Source organism: Fulmarus glacialis, unplaced genomic scaffold (genome assembly GCF_000690835.1).
Source record: "Fulmarus glacialis isolate BGI_N327 unplaced genomic scaffold, ASM69083v1 scaffold46766, whole genome shotgun sequence".
Classification (NCBI taxonomy): domain Eukaryota; kingdom Metazoa; phylum Chordata; class Aves; order Procellariiformes; family Procellariidae; genus Fulmarus; species Fulmarus glacialis.
This window is the reverse complement of record NW_009218381.1, coordinates 20,470-37,153: the sequence shown is the minus strand read 5'-3', so window position 1 is coordinate 37,153 and position 16,684 is coordinate 20,470. Positions and strand designations below refer to the sequence as shown.

At 37.7% G+C, this 16,684-nt stretch overlaps 1 protein-coding gene across 1 annotated transcript in view; it reads left to right on the top strand.

Annotated features, from left to right (window-relative positions):
* The window catches only part of CHRNA7 (cholinergic receptor, nicotinic, alpha 7 (neuronal)), a 39,791-nt gene extending 23,925 nt beyond the window's left edge, over nucleotides 1-15,866 (top strand). Inside the window, exons 3-9 of the mRNA XM_009580023.1 lie at nucleotides 3,012-3,121; nucleotides 8,621-8,700; nucleotides 9,907-10,074; nucleotides 10,466-10,660; nucleotides 11,960-12,046; nucleotides 12,718-12,827; nucleotides 14,966-15,866. Coding sequence (XP_009578318.1) covers nucleotides 3,012-3,121; nucleotides 8,621-8,700; nucleotides 9,907-10,074; nucleotides 10,466-10,660; nucleotides 11,960-12,046; nucleotides 12,718-12,827; nucleotides 14,966-15,484 — 1,269 coding nt within the window. The 3' untranslated portion in view covers nucleotides 15,485-15,866. The remainder of the gene's footprint in view (nucleotides 1-3,011; nucleotides 3,122-8,620; nucleotides 8,701-9,906; nucleotides 10,075-10,465; nucleotides 10,661-11,959; nucleotides 12,047-12,717; nucleotides 12,828-14,965) is intronic.
* The last annotated feature ends 818 nt before the right edge of the window (nucleotides 15,867-16,684 follow it).

Below are 16,684 nucleotides of genomic sequence, written 5' to 3'. Positions count from 1 at the left end.
TTCCCTACAGAAATTCCTGATTCTTTTATATATTCTGTATTTCTTTTGATTTATTCACCTTAGCACATACTATATGTGGAACATGTTAAGACTGCAATGAGCAGATCACTTGCTACAAAAAATGTAGCCACTCTTCATGGCCTATGTACACATTAAAAAAAAGAAACGTGTTTGCCTATTAACTGTCTATTAATGGTATACTAGACAGATTCAAAGCATGCTTAAGGCGAACATACGTCATTTTATTATGCTAAATGGTCTGAAGGAAGTTTTTCCCTGAATTTCCCTCTCCACTTGCTTTCTTGATGTATGTGTGTGTATAATCAGAGATGTAGCTTAAATATATTTTATCTAATCATCACTGAAATACTTAAATACAAAAACTAACCTGGAAGAAAGGGGAATATAAATCTAGTATTTATATGTGCAGACTCTTTGATCCTGACCACTATCTCCATGGCAATACTGCTCAGTATCAAAATCTTAAACTTGATCTAAGTTACAGCAGGAGCCTTGCCTACGCACACAGATTAATACTAACCCAAGTACCCTAAGCCGTTTGCTATTTTAATCCGCATTAAATGTACTTCAGCTACAGTGGAGATTGTAGCTCTAAAGTTAAAACAAAATGAGGCAGCTCATGTCCAGCTGGATGGGTAAGCACTTTGTACACATAGCTAAACAGAGCAACCGTACAATCTGCTTAACATTATCTCTAATATGGACTTTAATATTAAGTTTTCTATCATCCTTTGACTGTCTTTACGTCATTCGGTATCACCCTATGCTACATCGTATCGGCCATGATAACTCCCAAAGGAAGTTAGAATGAGAAATTATTGGATATATTGATATAAATTGTTGTAATGCAATTCAGATGGAGATGAACAGGAGAGCCTGCTGCACACGACAAGCCGGCAGGCAGTGAGCTCTGCAGCAGCTGCCCGCAGCCTGCCAACCCCAGCCCTGCAACCCCACGCAGAAAGTGACCTGTTCTGTCAGCTCCTGAAAATGAGTCGCCTAAAGCCAACAAGACCCCACAGGTTTAAATGCCTCAAAACTACACATCCCATTTGTTTACATTGCTGGACTTCGTAAAAAATAGAGGTATCATGAGGATCTCAGTGTTTCTACATTCCAAAAAGATGAAGTGGTAAAAAATACTGTGACGTTTGTCTATCAGGAGGTTCACGTAATACAATTTACTGTAAAAATGGATGTAAAATTTCTGAAAAGAAGAGAAGCAGTTGATCAGCTTATAGAAGCTGTGTATATATAATGAGTGTGAGCAATACACATAGTTTAATTACAGAACCGTGAATGGAGCAGGCAGTGAAAAGAAAAAACTATGAACAGAGCCAATCAGATATTCTGATTTAAGATTTCCGTCAAAAACTATTATCTGTAAAGCAAAAGGAAAAAGCAATGCACAACTCGGATAATTTGTCCAGGTGACAAGGCACTACAAATTAATAGTAAAAAATGAATGAGAGAAATACGGAAGCACAGGCCAAGAAATTGTATAGTAAAAGCTTTACAAAAGATGTGTGATGAATGCTGAGATGTGTTGCATTCAGCAAACAGTCACTTACTGTCCTAGAGGTCCAAGAATGAATTTGAGTACCTGCAGCGTGAGGCTAACTGGGGACTTGTTTGGTGTATCAAACTGCAACTTGCCTGTGACAGTAATGCAAGGAATTATACAGAACAATTTGATGTGAATACCCCATGAGAATGATCAATAATACTACCTCCACAATACCCATTGGAAATTTTTTCTGACCTTAATGTCTGTCAGAGATTTTGACAAGGGCCACTAGATTGTTGAAGGGATAAGGATTGTACATTTACTCACCCATTTCAAAGTTTACATTTAAAAGACTAACATTTGGCATTGCAACAGCACTGTAAATCTGGGGAAGTTTTCACTCTAAGTTATGTGATGCCTACAGCTATGTGAAATTAACGTAAATAACATAATATGGGGATAGAGAGAGGCACAATATAATGAAGCACAGAAATTATAAGAAAAAATAAATTTTGTGAAACAAAACGAACTTCATTTCTTTTTTATACCTTTTGCGCACAACAGTAACCACCCTTGTATTCCGACAAGTCATCTGCTTAGTAAGGGGTGAAGTGCAATCCTAATTTCAGGAAAATACAGTAGCTCATGCTAGTGTTTCTCAGGAGACCGGGAGGTAACCAGCTTGCTAGGGCTGCCATGCTACTCAGCTGCCTGCAGTTTGGGGCAGTGCTTTTGTTTATAACTCTGCACGACCATACGTTTCAATGACAGTATCTGGGATTTAGCAACGCTGAACGCAGATCAAACCCCTGTTGGTTTGACTGCGACGGACTCCCTGCCTATACTGGCCACCAAGGATGGGTTGAAAGGAGCATGGATAGCCCCCGGGGCGGATGCCTTCAGTGCAGTAAGTGCCAGCCAGGAAGGAAGCTTGTGGGACAGTGCAGCGGCGCTGAGCGTCTGCCCCCGAGGTTGCCTAACTTCAGGCCACAGCAGCTGCTAAGACCTTCTATGCTAGTATTAACCATTCTGCCATTTCAGTTGTTTTCCCTGTCAGCAGTGACTGTTGGCTGCTCTACCTCATGTCTATAATCAAGTTATTACAACCTGAGAATTTCCAACAACAGAAAACAAAGTTGCCTGTGAAGATAAACATAATTGAAGTTAATGTATGAATTGTAAAAGAAGATCTGTTCTATCCCAAATTGGCACCTGAGACAGCATGAACAATAAAATACAAGCACCCCAAATCTTCTTTTATAGGCTGTTATGTGCACTGCAGTGTGAACTGAAAATGAGATTTTTATGCCTTCCATTGAGCTCTAGGTGGCCTAATTCACCCTTTCCAAACATTTCACTGCCTGAAGCTAAATAGCATCTCTTTAACAAGAGAACACCTTTTGTTTCAGGCTATCCAGTCCCTTGAGAACTACAGTAAACCAGTGGATAAGATTACCTAACTTACTTTCTGTGTATGTCTTAGTACTGGACAGATCATTATCTACAGTGGAACGTGTCTGAATATCCCGGAGTGAAGAATGTCCGTTTTCCTGATGGACTGATTTGGAAGCCAGATATTCTTCTCTATAACAGGTAGACACACTTTTTTCGTATGGGGAAGGAGAGAAGATCATAGGATTCTAGAATCACAGAATAACCCAGGTTGGAAGGGACCTCGAAAGATCAACTGGTCCAACCTTTTGTGGGAAAGGGGGCCTAGATGAGATTATCTAGCACCCTGTCCAGTTGCAAAGATAAGGCAAGGCAAATGACATAATCATCTCATCAAAATGCCTAGGTTTTGAAATGCTTTTCCAAAACTTTCTAGGTTTTTGCAATACTGGAAAATTACCACTCTTCTGTTTACACAACAGAAGCTCATATTTGCAAATACTTTGTAAACAATGACATCCCCCCTACCACCAATTCTAGTTAGGTTTTGTGAGATGATTAGAAAACTAAACGTTTCTGGCTGTGTTTAATGGCACCAGGTAGTGATAATTTCCTCTTAAATTATTTGTTTGGTCTAAATGTTTACCAGTGAATTCAAATCTGACTTTTGACTGCTTGTCTAGTTTTAGTTTGGGTTTCACTAGAGGCAGGATAGGTAAATGGCAGTAAGTATGCTTGCATTTTCCCATGTCTAGTTTTGGTGTCACTCTTTCTTCCTGCTACAAAAATAGCTAGAGTATTTTCTGCTCTCCTCTTCAAACTATCTGTTCTGAGTTGGGCTTATTTCAGGGACAGACAGATTGCCATCAATCCACTGCAGAACCTTTGGCTGACATTGAGAGATTCTTTGGCTGCACCATTATATGGTAGATCCCATTGTGGAATTTATTTAGTTTAAAAAGATAAAGCACTGAGAGCTGTCTGCTCTTTAACAACTTGCCTTTTTCTGCAGTTGTTGTGGGCCTGTGAGCGGTTCCCCAGGTACTGGAAAGACCTTACATCTGCTTTGTACATGTTGCACTGGCTCTTTTGTGGTAGCCAGGGTACATTGTTATTTTTTTGCCTATGCAGATGACATGAACCTTTTGTCTTCCTGATGGCTTTTTTCCTCTATTTTTCTGCCATATGTCTACTAGCATAGACAACCCTGCTGAGTTTATAAACCTGATTCCCCCTCCCCACTTCAGGAGCTGCTTTTTGTTGCAACAAGACCTAGAGAATAGCTGTACCCAACACGTCAGCTGCAGTTATACTCCCTTTTCCCATTTGATGATCACCTTTATGATCAATGTCACTGTCACAGGTGTTGTTGAATTGTAATAACGCGATAACAGCACCCAGTGACAGCATTTGTCAGCCACTTAGTACTTCTCTCTAGGGCCTACATTACTGCTTTGCTTACAGCATGCTGCAGTGCTTCTCTCAAAGGTGCAATTAATACTAAATGATTTGAGGTGATCTCCACTAGAGTTCACCATACTTACAGTAACTGCCTGTCAAGATTACTTCTTGTTGTGTGGCAATCAGTGCTTCAGTTGTCCATACACCAGCCTAAAAAACCTTTCAAATGCACTGTACACAAAATGGAGCAGCATGCAACCTGGACAGGTATTTTTGCAACATTAATCTTGCTTAATGAATTTTTCAGTGCAAATTTGTTCTCTTGAGCATTTGTTGCCAGCTACCTCGATTCCGTAAATGACAGCATTCTTGGGAGAATCTGACAAATCACGCATTCATTTCTGTTCTTCTGCTGAATAACACACTGAGTATGCCGTAAAATTGGTACTCTACAACAGCAGTTTAGAGGTTTCAAAAAAAATTAATTATGACACTATTCTTCCTCACATATATCACATACCTCAGAGAGACTTTCAGTGTGTCTGAGGATTAATGCTTCAGTATTTAAGTAAGTATATCCAAAATGAAAGGGTAATTTTTTTAGAAACTAGTAATATTAATACATACATGCTAACTCTAGCTGAAGTATATTATAGAATGAGAAGGGTAACTTACTAACCTGAAAAACTGAAAACACTAGTTTTCTGTTAACGTAAGTTTTTGAATCTTAGGATTGTTAACTATGGCATGGTCATGAAGTAATTATTCTACAGTGTTTCTATTTCGACCACATATTTAATCCAAAAATCTTATTCAGAGTTTAGTCAGAGAGCAGAGCTATTTAAAACAAATTCTTATTCTTGTATGAAATTGCATTGGGAATGTTATGATGTTCTCTTATAGTGAGAGTGACATGGTATTTTGACATAGATGCTTTCAATTTCTATACACTTCACTAGGGACATGCATCTGCAGTTACAAAGAAATTAATAAACTAGAAATTAATTTTTCATTTTAATGAATGCATGTTTCACTATGCCTTGAGTCCTTACGCATTTTGCTGCAGCCTACTGCAGAGAAACTTGTGGCAGCTGTATTAAATTTTACAATCAGTCTATTGTGAAGAGAGCAGGGCCAGTTCATCTGTAGTTTTTCTGAGGGAAGAAAATCTTGGCCTATGTACAAATTGCAGGATTGACTGTGTTAGTGTCATGTATGGCTCTCTTCCAGTTTGTTAGTTTTACTAGACTTATTAAAAGTGGTGGTATTATTTTGGTGGTATTCTGGTGGTATTATTTTCCAAATGGCCACATAGTGTTCAGTACTTCATGGAATAACAAAAATTCTGGTAGTTATGTCTCATTTTAACAGTTTCATTCTTCCAGTTTTATAAACCTGAGATTCTCCAGATAGGTCCAGTGGGATTATATCTGCTAGGTACAGCTTTGTCATCTCAATGTACTGCAGTCAATATCTGCTTTCAAATGGTTATACCCTGAAGAAGAAATGTAGCAGAAATGGTTTTCTATCATTACATTTCAGTGCAAAGTCTCATCAAGCAAAGGCTTAGCTACTTGGTGCATTCCCAATTGAAACACTGCATTTCAAAAAACAATTAGAAGCACAGTGTAGAAAAACACATATGCTCCTTTTTCAGAAAAAAGAATTTCATATTTGAGTCTGAGTACCTCTTGATTTTCTTTTAAGAATGTGTCTTATGAAAGGCAAAGTCACATGGCACTGGAACCTAGGTTCCTTGATCACTTGTGTCCTTTTGAAAATTTTATTTTTGCCAATTACCAGATACAGCAGCAAGGTCTTAGAAGCAACGCTCTGGTGCTTAACTGCCCTCCGCTCAAGGGGAAGAGAACAGAATCTAGCCTAGGAGGCTAAGAATTTTATTTCTAGTCATTAATTTCCACTTTACAAGTAATTTGCGTGGCATGGATATTTTTACATCCTAAATTTGACTACTTGATTGAGTTTCATCATGTAGCCCTTATTAATTTCAAGTCAAAGCAATTACTTGTCTACGTCTAATACAGAAACCTGTTGCAGGACTTTAAGTCTGGTTTTCTAAGGAAGCAAGACTTATGCACGTGTGTGTGCGTACACCTGTGTGAATATATGTGTTTGCGTATGATCTTTCCTGCTGCCCCTTTCCCCAATATCCTCTGAATCCATTTCTGCCAAATTTAGCAGTGCAATCAGTAGAGATCTTAGCAGTACCAGTTTCTTACAAATGTCGTGAAAACAGGCAGCCAAGATGAGGAGGGAGAACAATTAGTGCTCCAACTGGAAGAGAAGCTGCCACATGAACTCAAGAGAATCCAGCCATGAGCTGTGAAGCTGAAGGAAAGCAGCTTACATTAGTTCAACTGCCTTAGAATTGAATTGACTTTTCCCCTCAAAATGCTAGAATCCATTTATGCTATGTACACAATATTTAGACTTTTCTGCTTGTCTTTATAGTTCAAATAGTTGCAAAGATTTTCAACACTGTGAGCCTTCTGCTCACCACAGGAAAAAGTGCAACTCCAGATGGGCAAGTAATTATTTGGATTTAGTTTTTTCTTGTTTGCATATTTCACAGACCAGTCCAGATATTTTAAAAATGTAATTTCTTCAAATACATAAGAGGAAAATAAAATGCAAAGTAACAATAACTAAAACAATGATTGCTTTATTTTAGCTTCTGAGATACAAAATTTGCATCAGAATACATCAAATATTAAAGTCCTCTTTTTTAAAAAGAATATTTCAATACACGTTTTCCTGCTGGAAAAAAAAAAAACAATTTATTATACTTTATTTTCTCCTAGAATTATGAATATTTCACTTTCTCCCCATCTCAGATTCTTACTGTATTTTTCTGATGATGTTTTAGAAGGTGATTAGAAAATTATGAGATACTAAACAACTAATAGGCAAAGAGACATCAGAGACTTGTCATATTCAAATCATCCTAGAGACAAGACACATTTTCAGATCAACAAAAGCACAGACTGCAGCAAGAAGCCAGACCTTGAGGCTGGTGCGACCTCCTTTGCCCTGCCCCAGAGCGGCTGGCACTGTATTTGCCTTGTGTGCCAGCCCGTCCCCGCAAGGTGACTGTTTGGAAACTACAAACAATACAACAAAGTACAGTAGCATGTCTCATTTTGCTTATCCCCTGCATAAATGAAAGCCCGAGAAAGGAGCCTATATCTATCATCAGGGCCAACAGCCATCAGATGTGAACTCAACACAGCAGTTCCTGAAATAATTTTGAGATGCAAAGATCATTCACTGCTAGTACCTTCCCAGTACATTCTGTGCAATTTAATCTAGGCACCAAATTCAATAATTATGACAATTTCTTGAATACCTAGGGTCCTGAACTTTAAAGGATCTATAGATCAGAATCTGTAATACCTTACCACAAAAACCTGCAGTAGTAAATGGGAACTGTGAAATAGGGCACAATATTATATGAGTATATATCCATTGCAATGCTAAGTAATCTAAACATCTTTCAGAGAGTGATTTAAGTCAGCAAACTTACTAAACTTTTCATAGGACAGAGTCTTTATTTCGTCATCGAAATAGCTGAAAATAGGTTGTTTCTCATCTAGAGCTTCTTAAAATTTTAATGCCTAGTAAATTCCTGGGTCATAGTGTCAGATGTAGTTGAGATATTCCTTGGCGGTAGCTGCCAATTCGTAATTTGAAGCATTCTCCAAGTAACATCATGATTCTTTTCTAGAGACTTATAAGAACGGCACACCAGGGCAGTCCTGGCCAGCACCACTACACTGACACCTCTTATAGGGTTTCTTTTTTTTGCTGAGCCCAGTTTGTGGGTTCTGAAGTAGATAATGAAGGCTGGAGCCACATTAAACAGTCTTATGTATGACATGTAGTAATAACGTTCATCCATGCAAAGGGGTAGGAGTATCCATCTCCTCAGTATTCATTAGCTGCTGTTAATGTAGATAGCAAGATTTCCCTGTACAGTTGCTTGAGAAGTTTTTTTAAAGTGCTTACTTTTCAAATGGAAATCCACAGAGCCAAGGCACTGTAATGAATGTACTGGGATAGGTGGGCAGTGAGAATGAGGTGGCTCACCTTCACTTACAGTTGTTAACCAAATCCAGTAGTATCAGGCCAGTTACTCTGAGGCCACATAAAACTGGTGACAGGAGAAAAGCTGTCAAGTTTTTGGGGAGAAATAATCCTTTTATGAAGAACGGATTCATCTCAGATATTCTTCAGCCAGTCAAAGAGCATATAACCCATTTTGTTTCTTCCCTATTCTAGTGCTGATGAAAGATTTGATGCTACATTTCACACTAATGTTTTAGTCAATTCTTCAGGACATTGCCAATATCTGCCACCAGGTAGGCTGTTTTCATGTCATGAATTTTGGTAACTCAGACTACTTATGTATGGTGTGGTTTCAAATTTGACATCAATTCTCTGATACTTTATTTATCTAGCTGGCATCATCTGATAGATTTAAGATTTTAGATGCATCACGAATTACATGGTTAACACTTTTGTATGAAAAGCACCATACAAGATACATTTATTATTGCAATTACGTAAATTCTTCTGTCATAATGCACTATTTCAGAAGTGTGGAAGTATAATAGAAGATAAAAAATAAAAGCCCTTAATACAAAAAAATATTGTTTATTAAAGGCATGGTAATGCCTCTTAGTAAAAATTTATTTCATTAATTTAGCTGTTTCTGCTATTAATCTATAAGATGCTTAGTAACATCTTGGATGTATCTTCTATTTTAAATGATTTACTGGATGCTTCCTCAAAACAATTTTTAGTCTGAAAGGAAAGTAGCCTGTGTTTGATATTTATTTGATATCAGAAATATATCACTGACTCTCTGGATGTATAGAAGTGGAGTACTGTTTCTGTTCCCAAACTTGATTCACATAATTCTTAGAATTAACTCTTCCTAGAATCTGAATTTTAGAAACTACACCAATAGAGCCAAGTGCTTTCCAGACAAATCAGTTTTTCCATCTAAGATCCCTAGAGGATTTCAGGGGTTTGCCTGTTGTTCTTTTGATTTAAGATGTTCCATTTGGTGGGGGGTTTTCAATTCAATCCTGAAAGCTGCTAAATGAGAGGGCCTGACTCAACAAGTGGAAGAAAAAGAAGCTAGCTTTCCTGAATAAATCAAATAAATGTAAATCTAATAAGACAGCAAATAATCTTTCAGGTTTTCTTATTTTATTCAGTAAAAGAAATAGGAGAAACAGATTGCATATTCTGCTTCATTTCTTTCTGAAATACAGTATCTAGAAATCTGAGCTCTTCTCTAAACATTCACCCACTACGTGCCAAAATGGAAATGTAGTTCAAAAAATAGTTTATAACATCAGTACGTTAATGGTGCAGTTCTTTCCCTTTTCTATGACTGACTTTTGCTATTTACATGTCAAGACGCAACTGAGATTAAATATGCTTTACAAGTGAAAAATAGAAGGCACAATGTAGAACAAGGTCTGTTTACAAAATGTACACGAAATTATGTGGAACAAGCACTTAAATTAAGTGTTCTTGTTTAAAATCCAATCTAGGCATATTTAAAAGCTCATGCTACATAGATGTGCGCTGGTTTCCATTTGACGTTCAGAAGTGTAATCTGAAGTTTGGATCCTGGACTTATGGAGGCTGGTCCTTGGACTTACAAATGCAAGAAGCAGATATATCTGGCTATATTTCAAATGGAGAGTGGGATTTAGTAGGTAAGCTCTTGATTTCTTATTTACACTGTGAACTTGCAGCCTTGTCTCCACTGCTGAAATGGATGTAATAATGATTGGGAAATGAAGACAGAAATTAAATTAATAAATGATGTAGCTAGTGGCATTTGAAACTCTGAGAACAGATGTGAGATGAAAATCAACATTAAAAAGTAGGTGACAAAATTGCTCCTTGAATTCAATAAGTATCTTTTATCTGGTTTTCCTTTATTATCTGACAAAAGGTGCTTAATTGGGAATTAAGCTTAAAGAAGTAGTTTTACCTATAGTAAAACTTAGAAAGCTACGTTTATCCTTTTTTAAAATAATCACTACATAATATACAGTTTATTCACATTAATTTCTGGTTTTCTTCCTTCTCCCTCCTACACAGGAGTTCCTGGGAAGAGAACTGAGAGTTTTTATGAATGTTGTAAAGAACCCTACCCAGATGTAACATTCACAGTAACTATGAGACGTAGGACACTCTATTATGGACTCAATCTTCTTATTCCTTGTGTACTGATATCGGCACTTGCTTTGTTAGTTTTTCTGCTTCCAGCAGACTCGGGAGAAAAGATCTCACTAGGTAAATCCTTAATAGGATATTGTAAATATGACCAAACCAAAAGAAGTTGTCCTTTCTAAAGTTTTTTAAACAGTCTTAGTAGGCAAGAAGGAATAGCTTGTGTCCTATTCTGGCTCATGAGCTATTTTTACTGTTTGATGCTGAAGCTGTGTGATGTTTAACCCTTGCTCGCAGCTTAGGGTACACTGAAGTTGTGAAATGAAGAAATTCCAGCCAACCAAGCAGAAGCATGACAATTCCTGACTACCTCTTCCTTAAGAAGCAGGGTTTCATTTTTTGATGTTTATTTGCTGAAGAAAAATCCTACATTTACTGAGTAAAGCTTAAGTTTACAAATATGCATTTGAATAACATTGAATTCTTCTTAATATTTCCTTTTGTATTAAGAGCCCAAGGTGCCTTCTCAGAAAGATGGATTCTAACTGCTACTATTCTACTTTTTATAGCAAATTTTAAGTATTGGTTTGTGAAACAAATCTGATTACTTTAAGTACTTGATCCTTAAGATGGAGGTTAAATATGTAATGAAACTTTTGCCCCATACAAAACTGCAAATGCACTGGCTTCTAGTAAGTGAACATAGCTGTTAAAAGGTAGGAACAAAATTGACATTTCTCCAGAACATGGTTTAATTGAGTAGTAGCCTCCTTAATCAAGAAGTCCTTCCCCGTATTTTAAAATGAATTCTTTGTTCCTAAATCCTTTTCTACCCGACAATGACTCCATATTGTTTAAGACTAGTCCTGAGAAAAGAGCTCAGCCTTGTTCCAGAGAGATGGGAGCAACAGAAATCAAACTCCAAAAATCAGCAGTCAAGACTGCTTGGGCATAGCCACGTGCAGAACCCAACAGCTAATATCAAAAGATATCAAAGTTTGTCCAAGACAGCAAATCTGTTTTTCAGGAATATTATGCATTAGACCACCTGTAGCTTCCACGCCAATTAATCAAGTGTCATATGCTCAAATACGCAAAATCACACCATGTTTCTAAAGCAAACAAGCAGCAAGAATGATTTTGATTTACCTCAGCTAATTAGCAAATGGTGATAAAAGCTGAATAGCTACAAGGATTTAAAAATATATACATCTGTGCAAGCATTGATACTAGTGTGGCAGCATTGCTACCCTGAACTTGAGGCAGTCCAAGAAAGGATAGGAGTAGCACTAATGTGCTGGTGTGAGGGTACAGTGGGAATGCATCTTGCAAAGAGAACTCCTTCAGATTCATTTTCTGCTTCTTACTGCCTTGTAATTACAAGCTACTGATCTAATTTCATACTTCATGTTTATCTTTCAGGTATAACAGTTTTATTGTCTCTCACTGTCTTCATGTTACTTGTGGCTGAAATTATGCCAGCAACATCTGATTCTGTGCCCTTAATCGGTAAGCTAACTACAGCTTTTATTCACTTCTGGTTTTTGCCAAATGAGGTGCAGTGACTTTGCATGAAGGCCAGCAGTAAGGGAAATTACCACCTGTACAATGGCCCATTGCAATTGAATTAGAAAAATGTTGCCAATTGATGAGAGGCTCTGATGGGTGAGATCCCCTATACAACTTCCGTGCTCTCTGCTCTGAACAAAATAGAGAACCTATGTGTATTTTGGGAAAGTGTAAGGGAGTCTAGGTTTCCATAGAAGAAGTTGTTGCATTTTTGACACAACTGGCCAGACATTAGGAATACAGAGCTAAACGTGATTAAATCTTCCCATTGAATTGCTCAAACAGAAAGAGAAACTTTTCAAGAGAAGTGCTAGCCATTCTCTACAATACTGGTGAAAGAAAATTAGAGGACAATTTTTTTCAAGGTTGCTTAGAAAAGGCAGGTGCTCAGTTCCACAAAGACAATTGCTAAAGACTGGCTATCCTCTCAAAATAACGGCTGCTCTTTCTGCATTTGAGAAATCTTTCACAAGTACCTAAAGTAGCAAGCGTATCACTACACTGGAAAAAGAACTTAACACTATGTATGCAAGTATATAAACACCCCTTACAATAGCTACAAAGTAATATCAGCCAAAATATATTGCTGTAATTATCTGTTTATTTTGCAGCTCAGTATTTTGCCAGCACTATGATTATTGTTGGTCTTTCTGTTGTTGTCACTGTTATTGTTCTACAATACCATCATCATGATCCAGATGGGGGGAAAATGCCTAAATGGGTAAGGTTTGATTTTCATTCATTATCCATTGCATAATGTCCAGATCATGGCTGTGATAGAGTAGCTAGTGACCCATGTTTACTTCTTACTGTTAAAAAAATATAAATCCTTCCTAAACGTTTTGTTTTGAAAAGTAGTTTCACCAGAAATGAGATGTCCAGATATCTTTCGTGTGGTTGGCTACTTAGAGAGTGTGTGCGTGCAGGAGAGAGAATGACCACTGCTCAACTTGCTCCTATATTCAGAATCTCCTTCACAACAGCTAGAAGCACCTCAGGATTTTGCTAAAACCTAAATATATAAATGAAGGTGATTTTCAAATAAGCTGCAGATGTCAGAAGTGAAACAGGTAAAAGGAAAGAGTAAGGTGCTGATGGAGACTATAAATGCATGAAATACACTAGCCTCAAGGTGCAACTATGCAGCTGCTACGTATTTAGAATCATAGAATCGTTTAGGTTGGAAAAGACCTTTAAGATCATCAAGTCCAACCATTTAGCTGCTGTGCATACAGAAACATCAATAGCCTAAAAAGCACTTGTTAAAGTGGAAGTGAAACTTGCTCTGAAAATCCTCATCTTTACACCTCTGGTCAAGAACATCTGTAAAGTACAAAGAAAAATTAAAGTCTTTTTCTAAGCGCATAAGACTTTCTTTATAATGTACTTCTATGAGTGGTTGGTTTTACAGAGAACATTACACTGATACTAGATTACTAAATATTGATGAGTATCATTAGCTAACTGTCCACTCTTCCTGACTTCACCCAGCTCATGACAGCATCAGGCATTACTGAAGACGGAAAGACCTTTCTCTTTCTTTCTCTCTAGAACAACGAGTTATTATTATCCTTACTAGCCAAAAAGAATGTGCATACAGCAGTGCCCTGCGGACAAGAGATAATGAGATATTCCCTGGCCTATTCTGGGGTAGATAAAAAATAAATTTCAATGAAGAGAATAAAAGGTATATATCTTTAGACACACGTTTGATAACCTAAAGGGGACAAATGTTTAGTACTGAGCCAAACATCCTCAGAAAACAGATTACTTGAGGTCGAGGAGTGAGCTTTAGTGTTGAGAAGCTGAATTAAACATTAGTTGGATACTGGTGGATTTTGGATCAGGCCCTCAGTTAAGGGAATATTATCCTTCTTGGTGAAGCTTGATAGTGTAAATAGAGTAACAGGGCAAGAGCTGTCTCTGGTTGGGATGTTTGCCTGGATATAGTATCTACTCTGAGTGGCAATCCACAGCAGAATAAATGGACAAAATCTAATATTAATTACAGTGTAAGATTTGCATATTATATCAGACAATAATATTTCATTAGTGCTCTGGAAAAGAAACACTGGAATGAACTCTTAAAATCTGATTGAAATAAATTACAGAAGCTTGCATCTGAACTGGAACAGTCTCTGGCTTGCCTGCACTTTCTGTAAGACTGGATTAAGGCAATGACACACACTGATTAAATTTGCAAAGTTGTTGGTTTTTTTTTTAAATCAAAGTAATTTTTCCATCTTCTCTCCATGCTACATCCAGATCTGTTTTCTAAAATCTGCAATCAACTGTCATGAAAGCAACGTGAGAACAGTGCCAAAACATTGTAAAGCTTGGTGGTCCAGTCCAGTTCACTCTAGCATCTGTTTTAGCAGCCCTCTCCAAACAGTAATATCATGTGAATTTAATATTAGAGCACCAATATGAGTGAAAGAATTGTAATTTATTGACTATAATCTAAAGCAGCGCTATTAAGACTATTAAAAAGTAACTCTTCTTCAGTAAGTGGTTTTTTTTTTTTAATTCATGGTTTCTAGTAAAGGTGGAAAAGGCTGCCATATTGCTGTTCCAAGTGTAAGGAAAAATCAACACTATGGAGACTCCCGCCAGAGAAGGGGGGACTCCCAATAGCGATAGTCAGCCTGAAGCAATCAACAGCACTGCTGGAATAAAGAAAGCAGCCTCAGTGATTGGCAAATCAATCAGTTGGAAAACTCTGGTACCATTTTCTAGAACTCCTGTGCAGAGTAAGCAGAGACCATGGACCAGACAGTCACCCAGGCTGCAAAAATACCAGTAGCGCCCAAAGACAGTGGCTGTGGGAAGAGATGCTTATTCTCAAAAATTTTCTTTCAGACAAGAATCATCCTTCTCAACTGGTGTGCTTGGTTTCTGAGGATGAAAAGACCAGGGGAAGATAAAGTGCGTCCTGCCTGTCAACATAAACAGCGTCGATGTAGCCTATCAAGTGTGGAGATGAACACCGTGAGTGGACAGCAATCCAGTAATGGGAATATGCTATACATTGGGTTTAGGGGGCTGGAAGGGGTTCACTGCACACCTACCACTGATTCAGGGGTGATCTGTGGGAGGATGACCTGCTCACCAACAGACGAAGAAAACCTGCTGCACAGTGGCCACCCCTCTGAAGGCGACCCAGATTTGGCTAAGATCTTGGAAGAGGTCAGGTACATTGCAAACCGATTCAGAGACCAGGATGAAGAAGAAGCCCTTTGCAATGAATGGAAGTTTGCAGCCTCTGTAGTGGATCGGCTCTGCTTGATGGCTTTTTCAATCTTCACAATCATTTGTACAATTGGTATTTTAATGTCAGCACCAAACTTTGTAGAGGCTGTGTCTAAAGATTTTGCTTAACTCCTAACTACAATCTGATTCTCTGAAGTATGATATGTAGCAAGTTAGAGTGTGTTTTTTGTTTGATTGCTTGTTTTTAATGAGTATACTGCTTCTCATTGTCTGCTTTCTTTTGCCCCCCTCTCTGGTCCTGAGTTCCTTTCGGAAGAGTGGCACCATTTCAGAAAGGAAGCCAAGGATTTCTCCCTGGGCTGCCTCTGCGCAGCTCCTCTGAGCACTCTTCTGCAGGAGATGCGAAGTGCTTGTGAGTCCCTTCAGAATGACAGGGTATTGCACCACCGTCTTTTACACATTTTTGACTGGCTATTACAAAATAACAGTTAGGCAATGCCAGAAATGTCACTTCTTCCAGACTTTGTTATAGAAGATAGAAGGTAGTCCTTCTTAACTATTTAAAGAGTGATCATAAACACTTATGTTTAGGAGAGAATTAAATCCAGATAGATGGAAGCTCAACGAGCAGAGAGAAAAGGGAGAAATAGGTTGCTTTTCAGTTACTGTTGCTTACTGAGTTGTGATATGTAGCTCTCCAGCTCACTCATAACTAGGCAGACCCATAACTCCCACCATGCATTTTACATAGAGTATATGTGACTTTACAGGATTCTGTATTTGTCTGAGACACCAGAAACCTGAAAGTTAAGATGATACACCACATAGCTTGTCTTTCTAGATCTTTCTGGATTTGACCTAGAAGTTTGACCTGAATTCTTAAACAGGCTTCACAGTAATTTTTGCAGTACTACTTCTTCCTTCTCCCCAGAAAGACATTCTTTCAAATGATGACCCTTTTAACTATCAAAAAGAAAATGAAGGATTTATGATGCCTTTATCCTCACTTGTTTTAAAAAAAAAAAACAAACCATACACATGCTTGTCTCTTTACTGTTAACTGGATTCCAATGTGGATAAAGTAACTCGGTGTCTTGAACAGGCTTAAGCATAAATGAAGAATTGAAAGCAAAAAGAAGCTGTTAAATCCTGAAATCAAGGTTTTAATTTAAAAATTAAATTTTGATCTGTTGTATGCTTAGCGTTTTATAGACCTCCTTCCGTTGAGTCACCATGACATGTCTTTACAAGAAAACTGCACCTTTTCTGCTCAGTTTATCATGTGAAGAGCACTAATGAATAATAAAGCTTTCTTGGGTCTAATATAAACTATGAACTGTATAAATATATATTTATATATACACACTG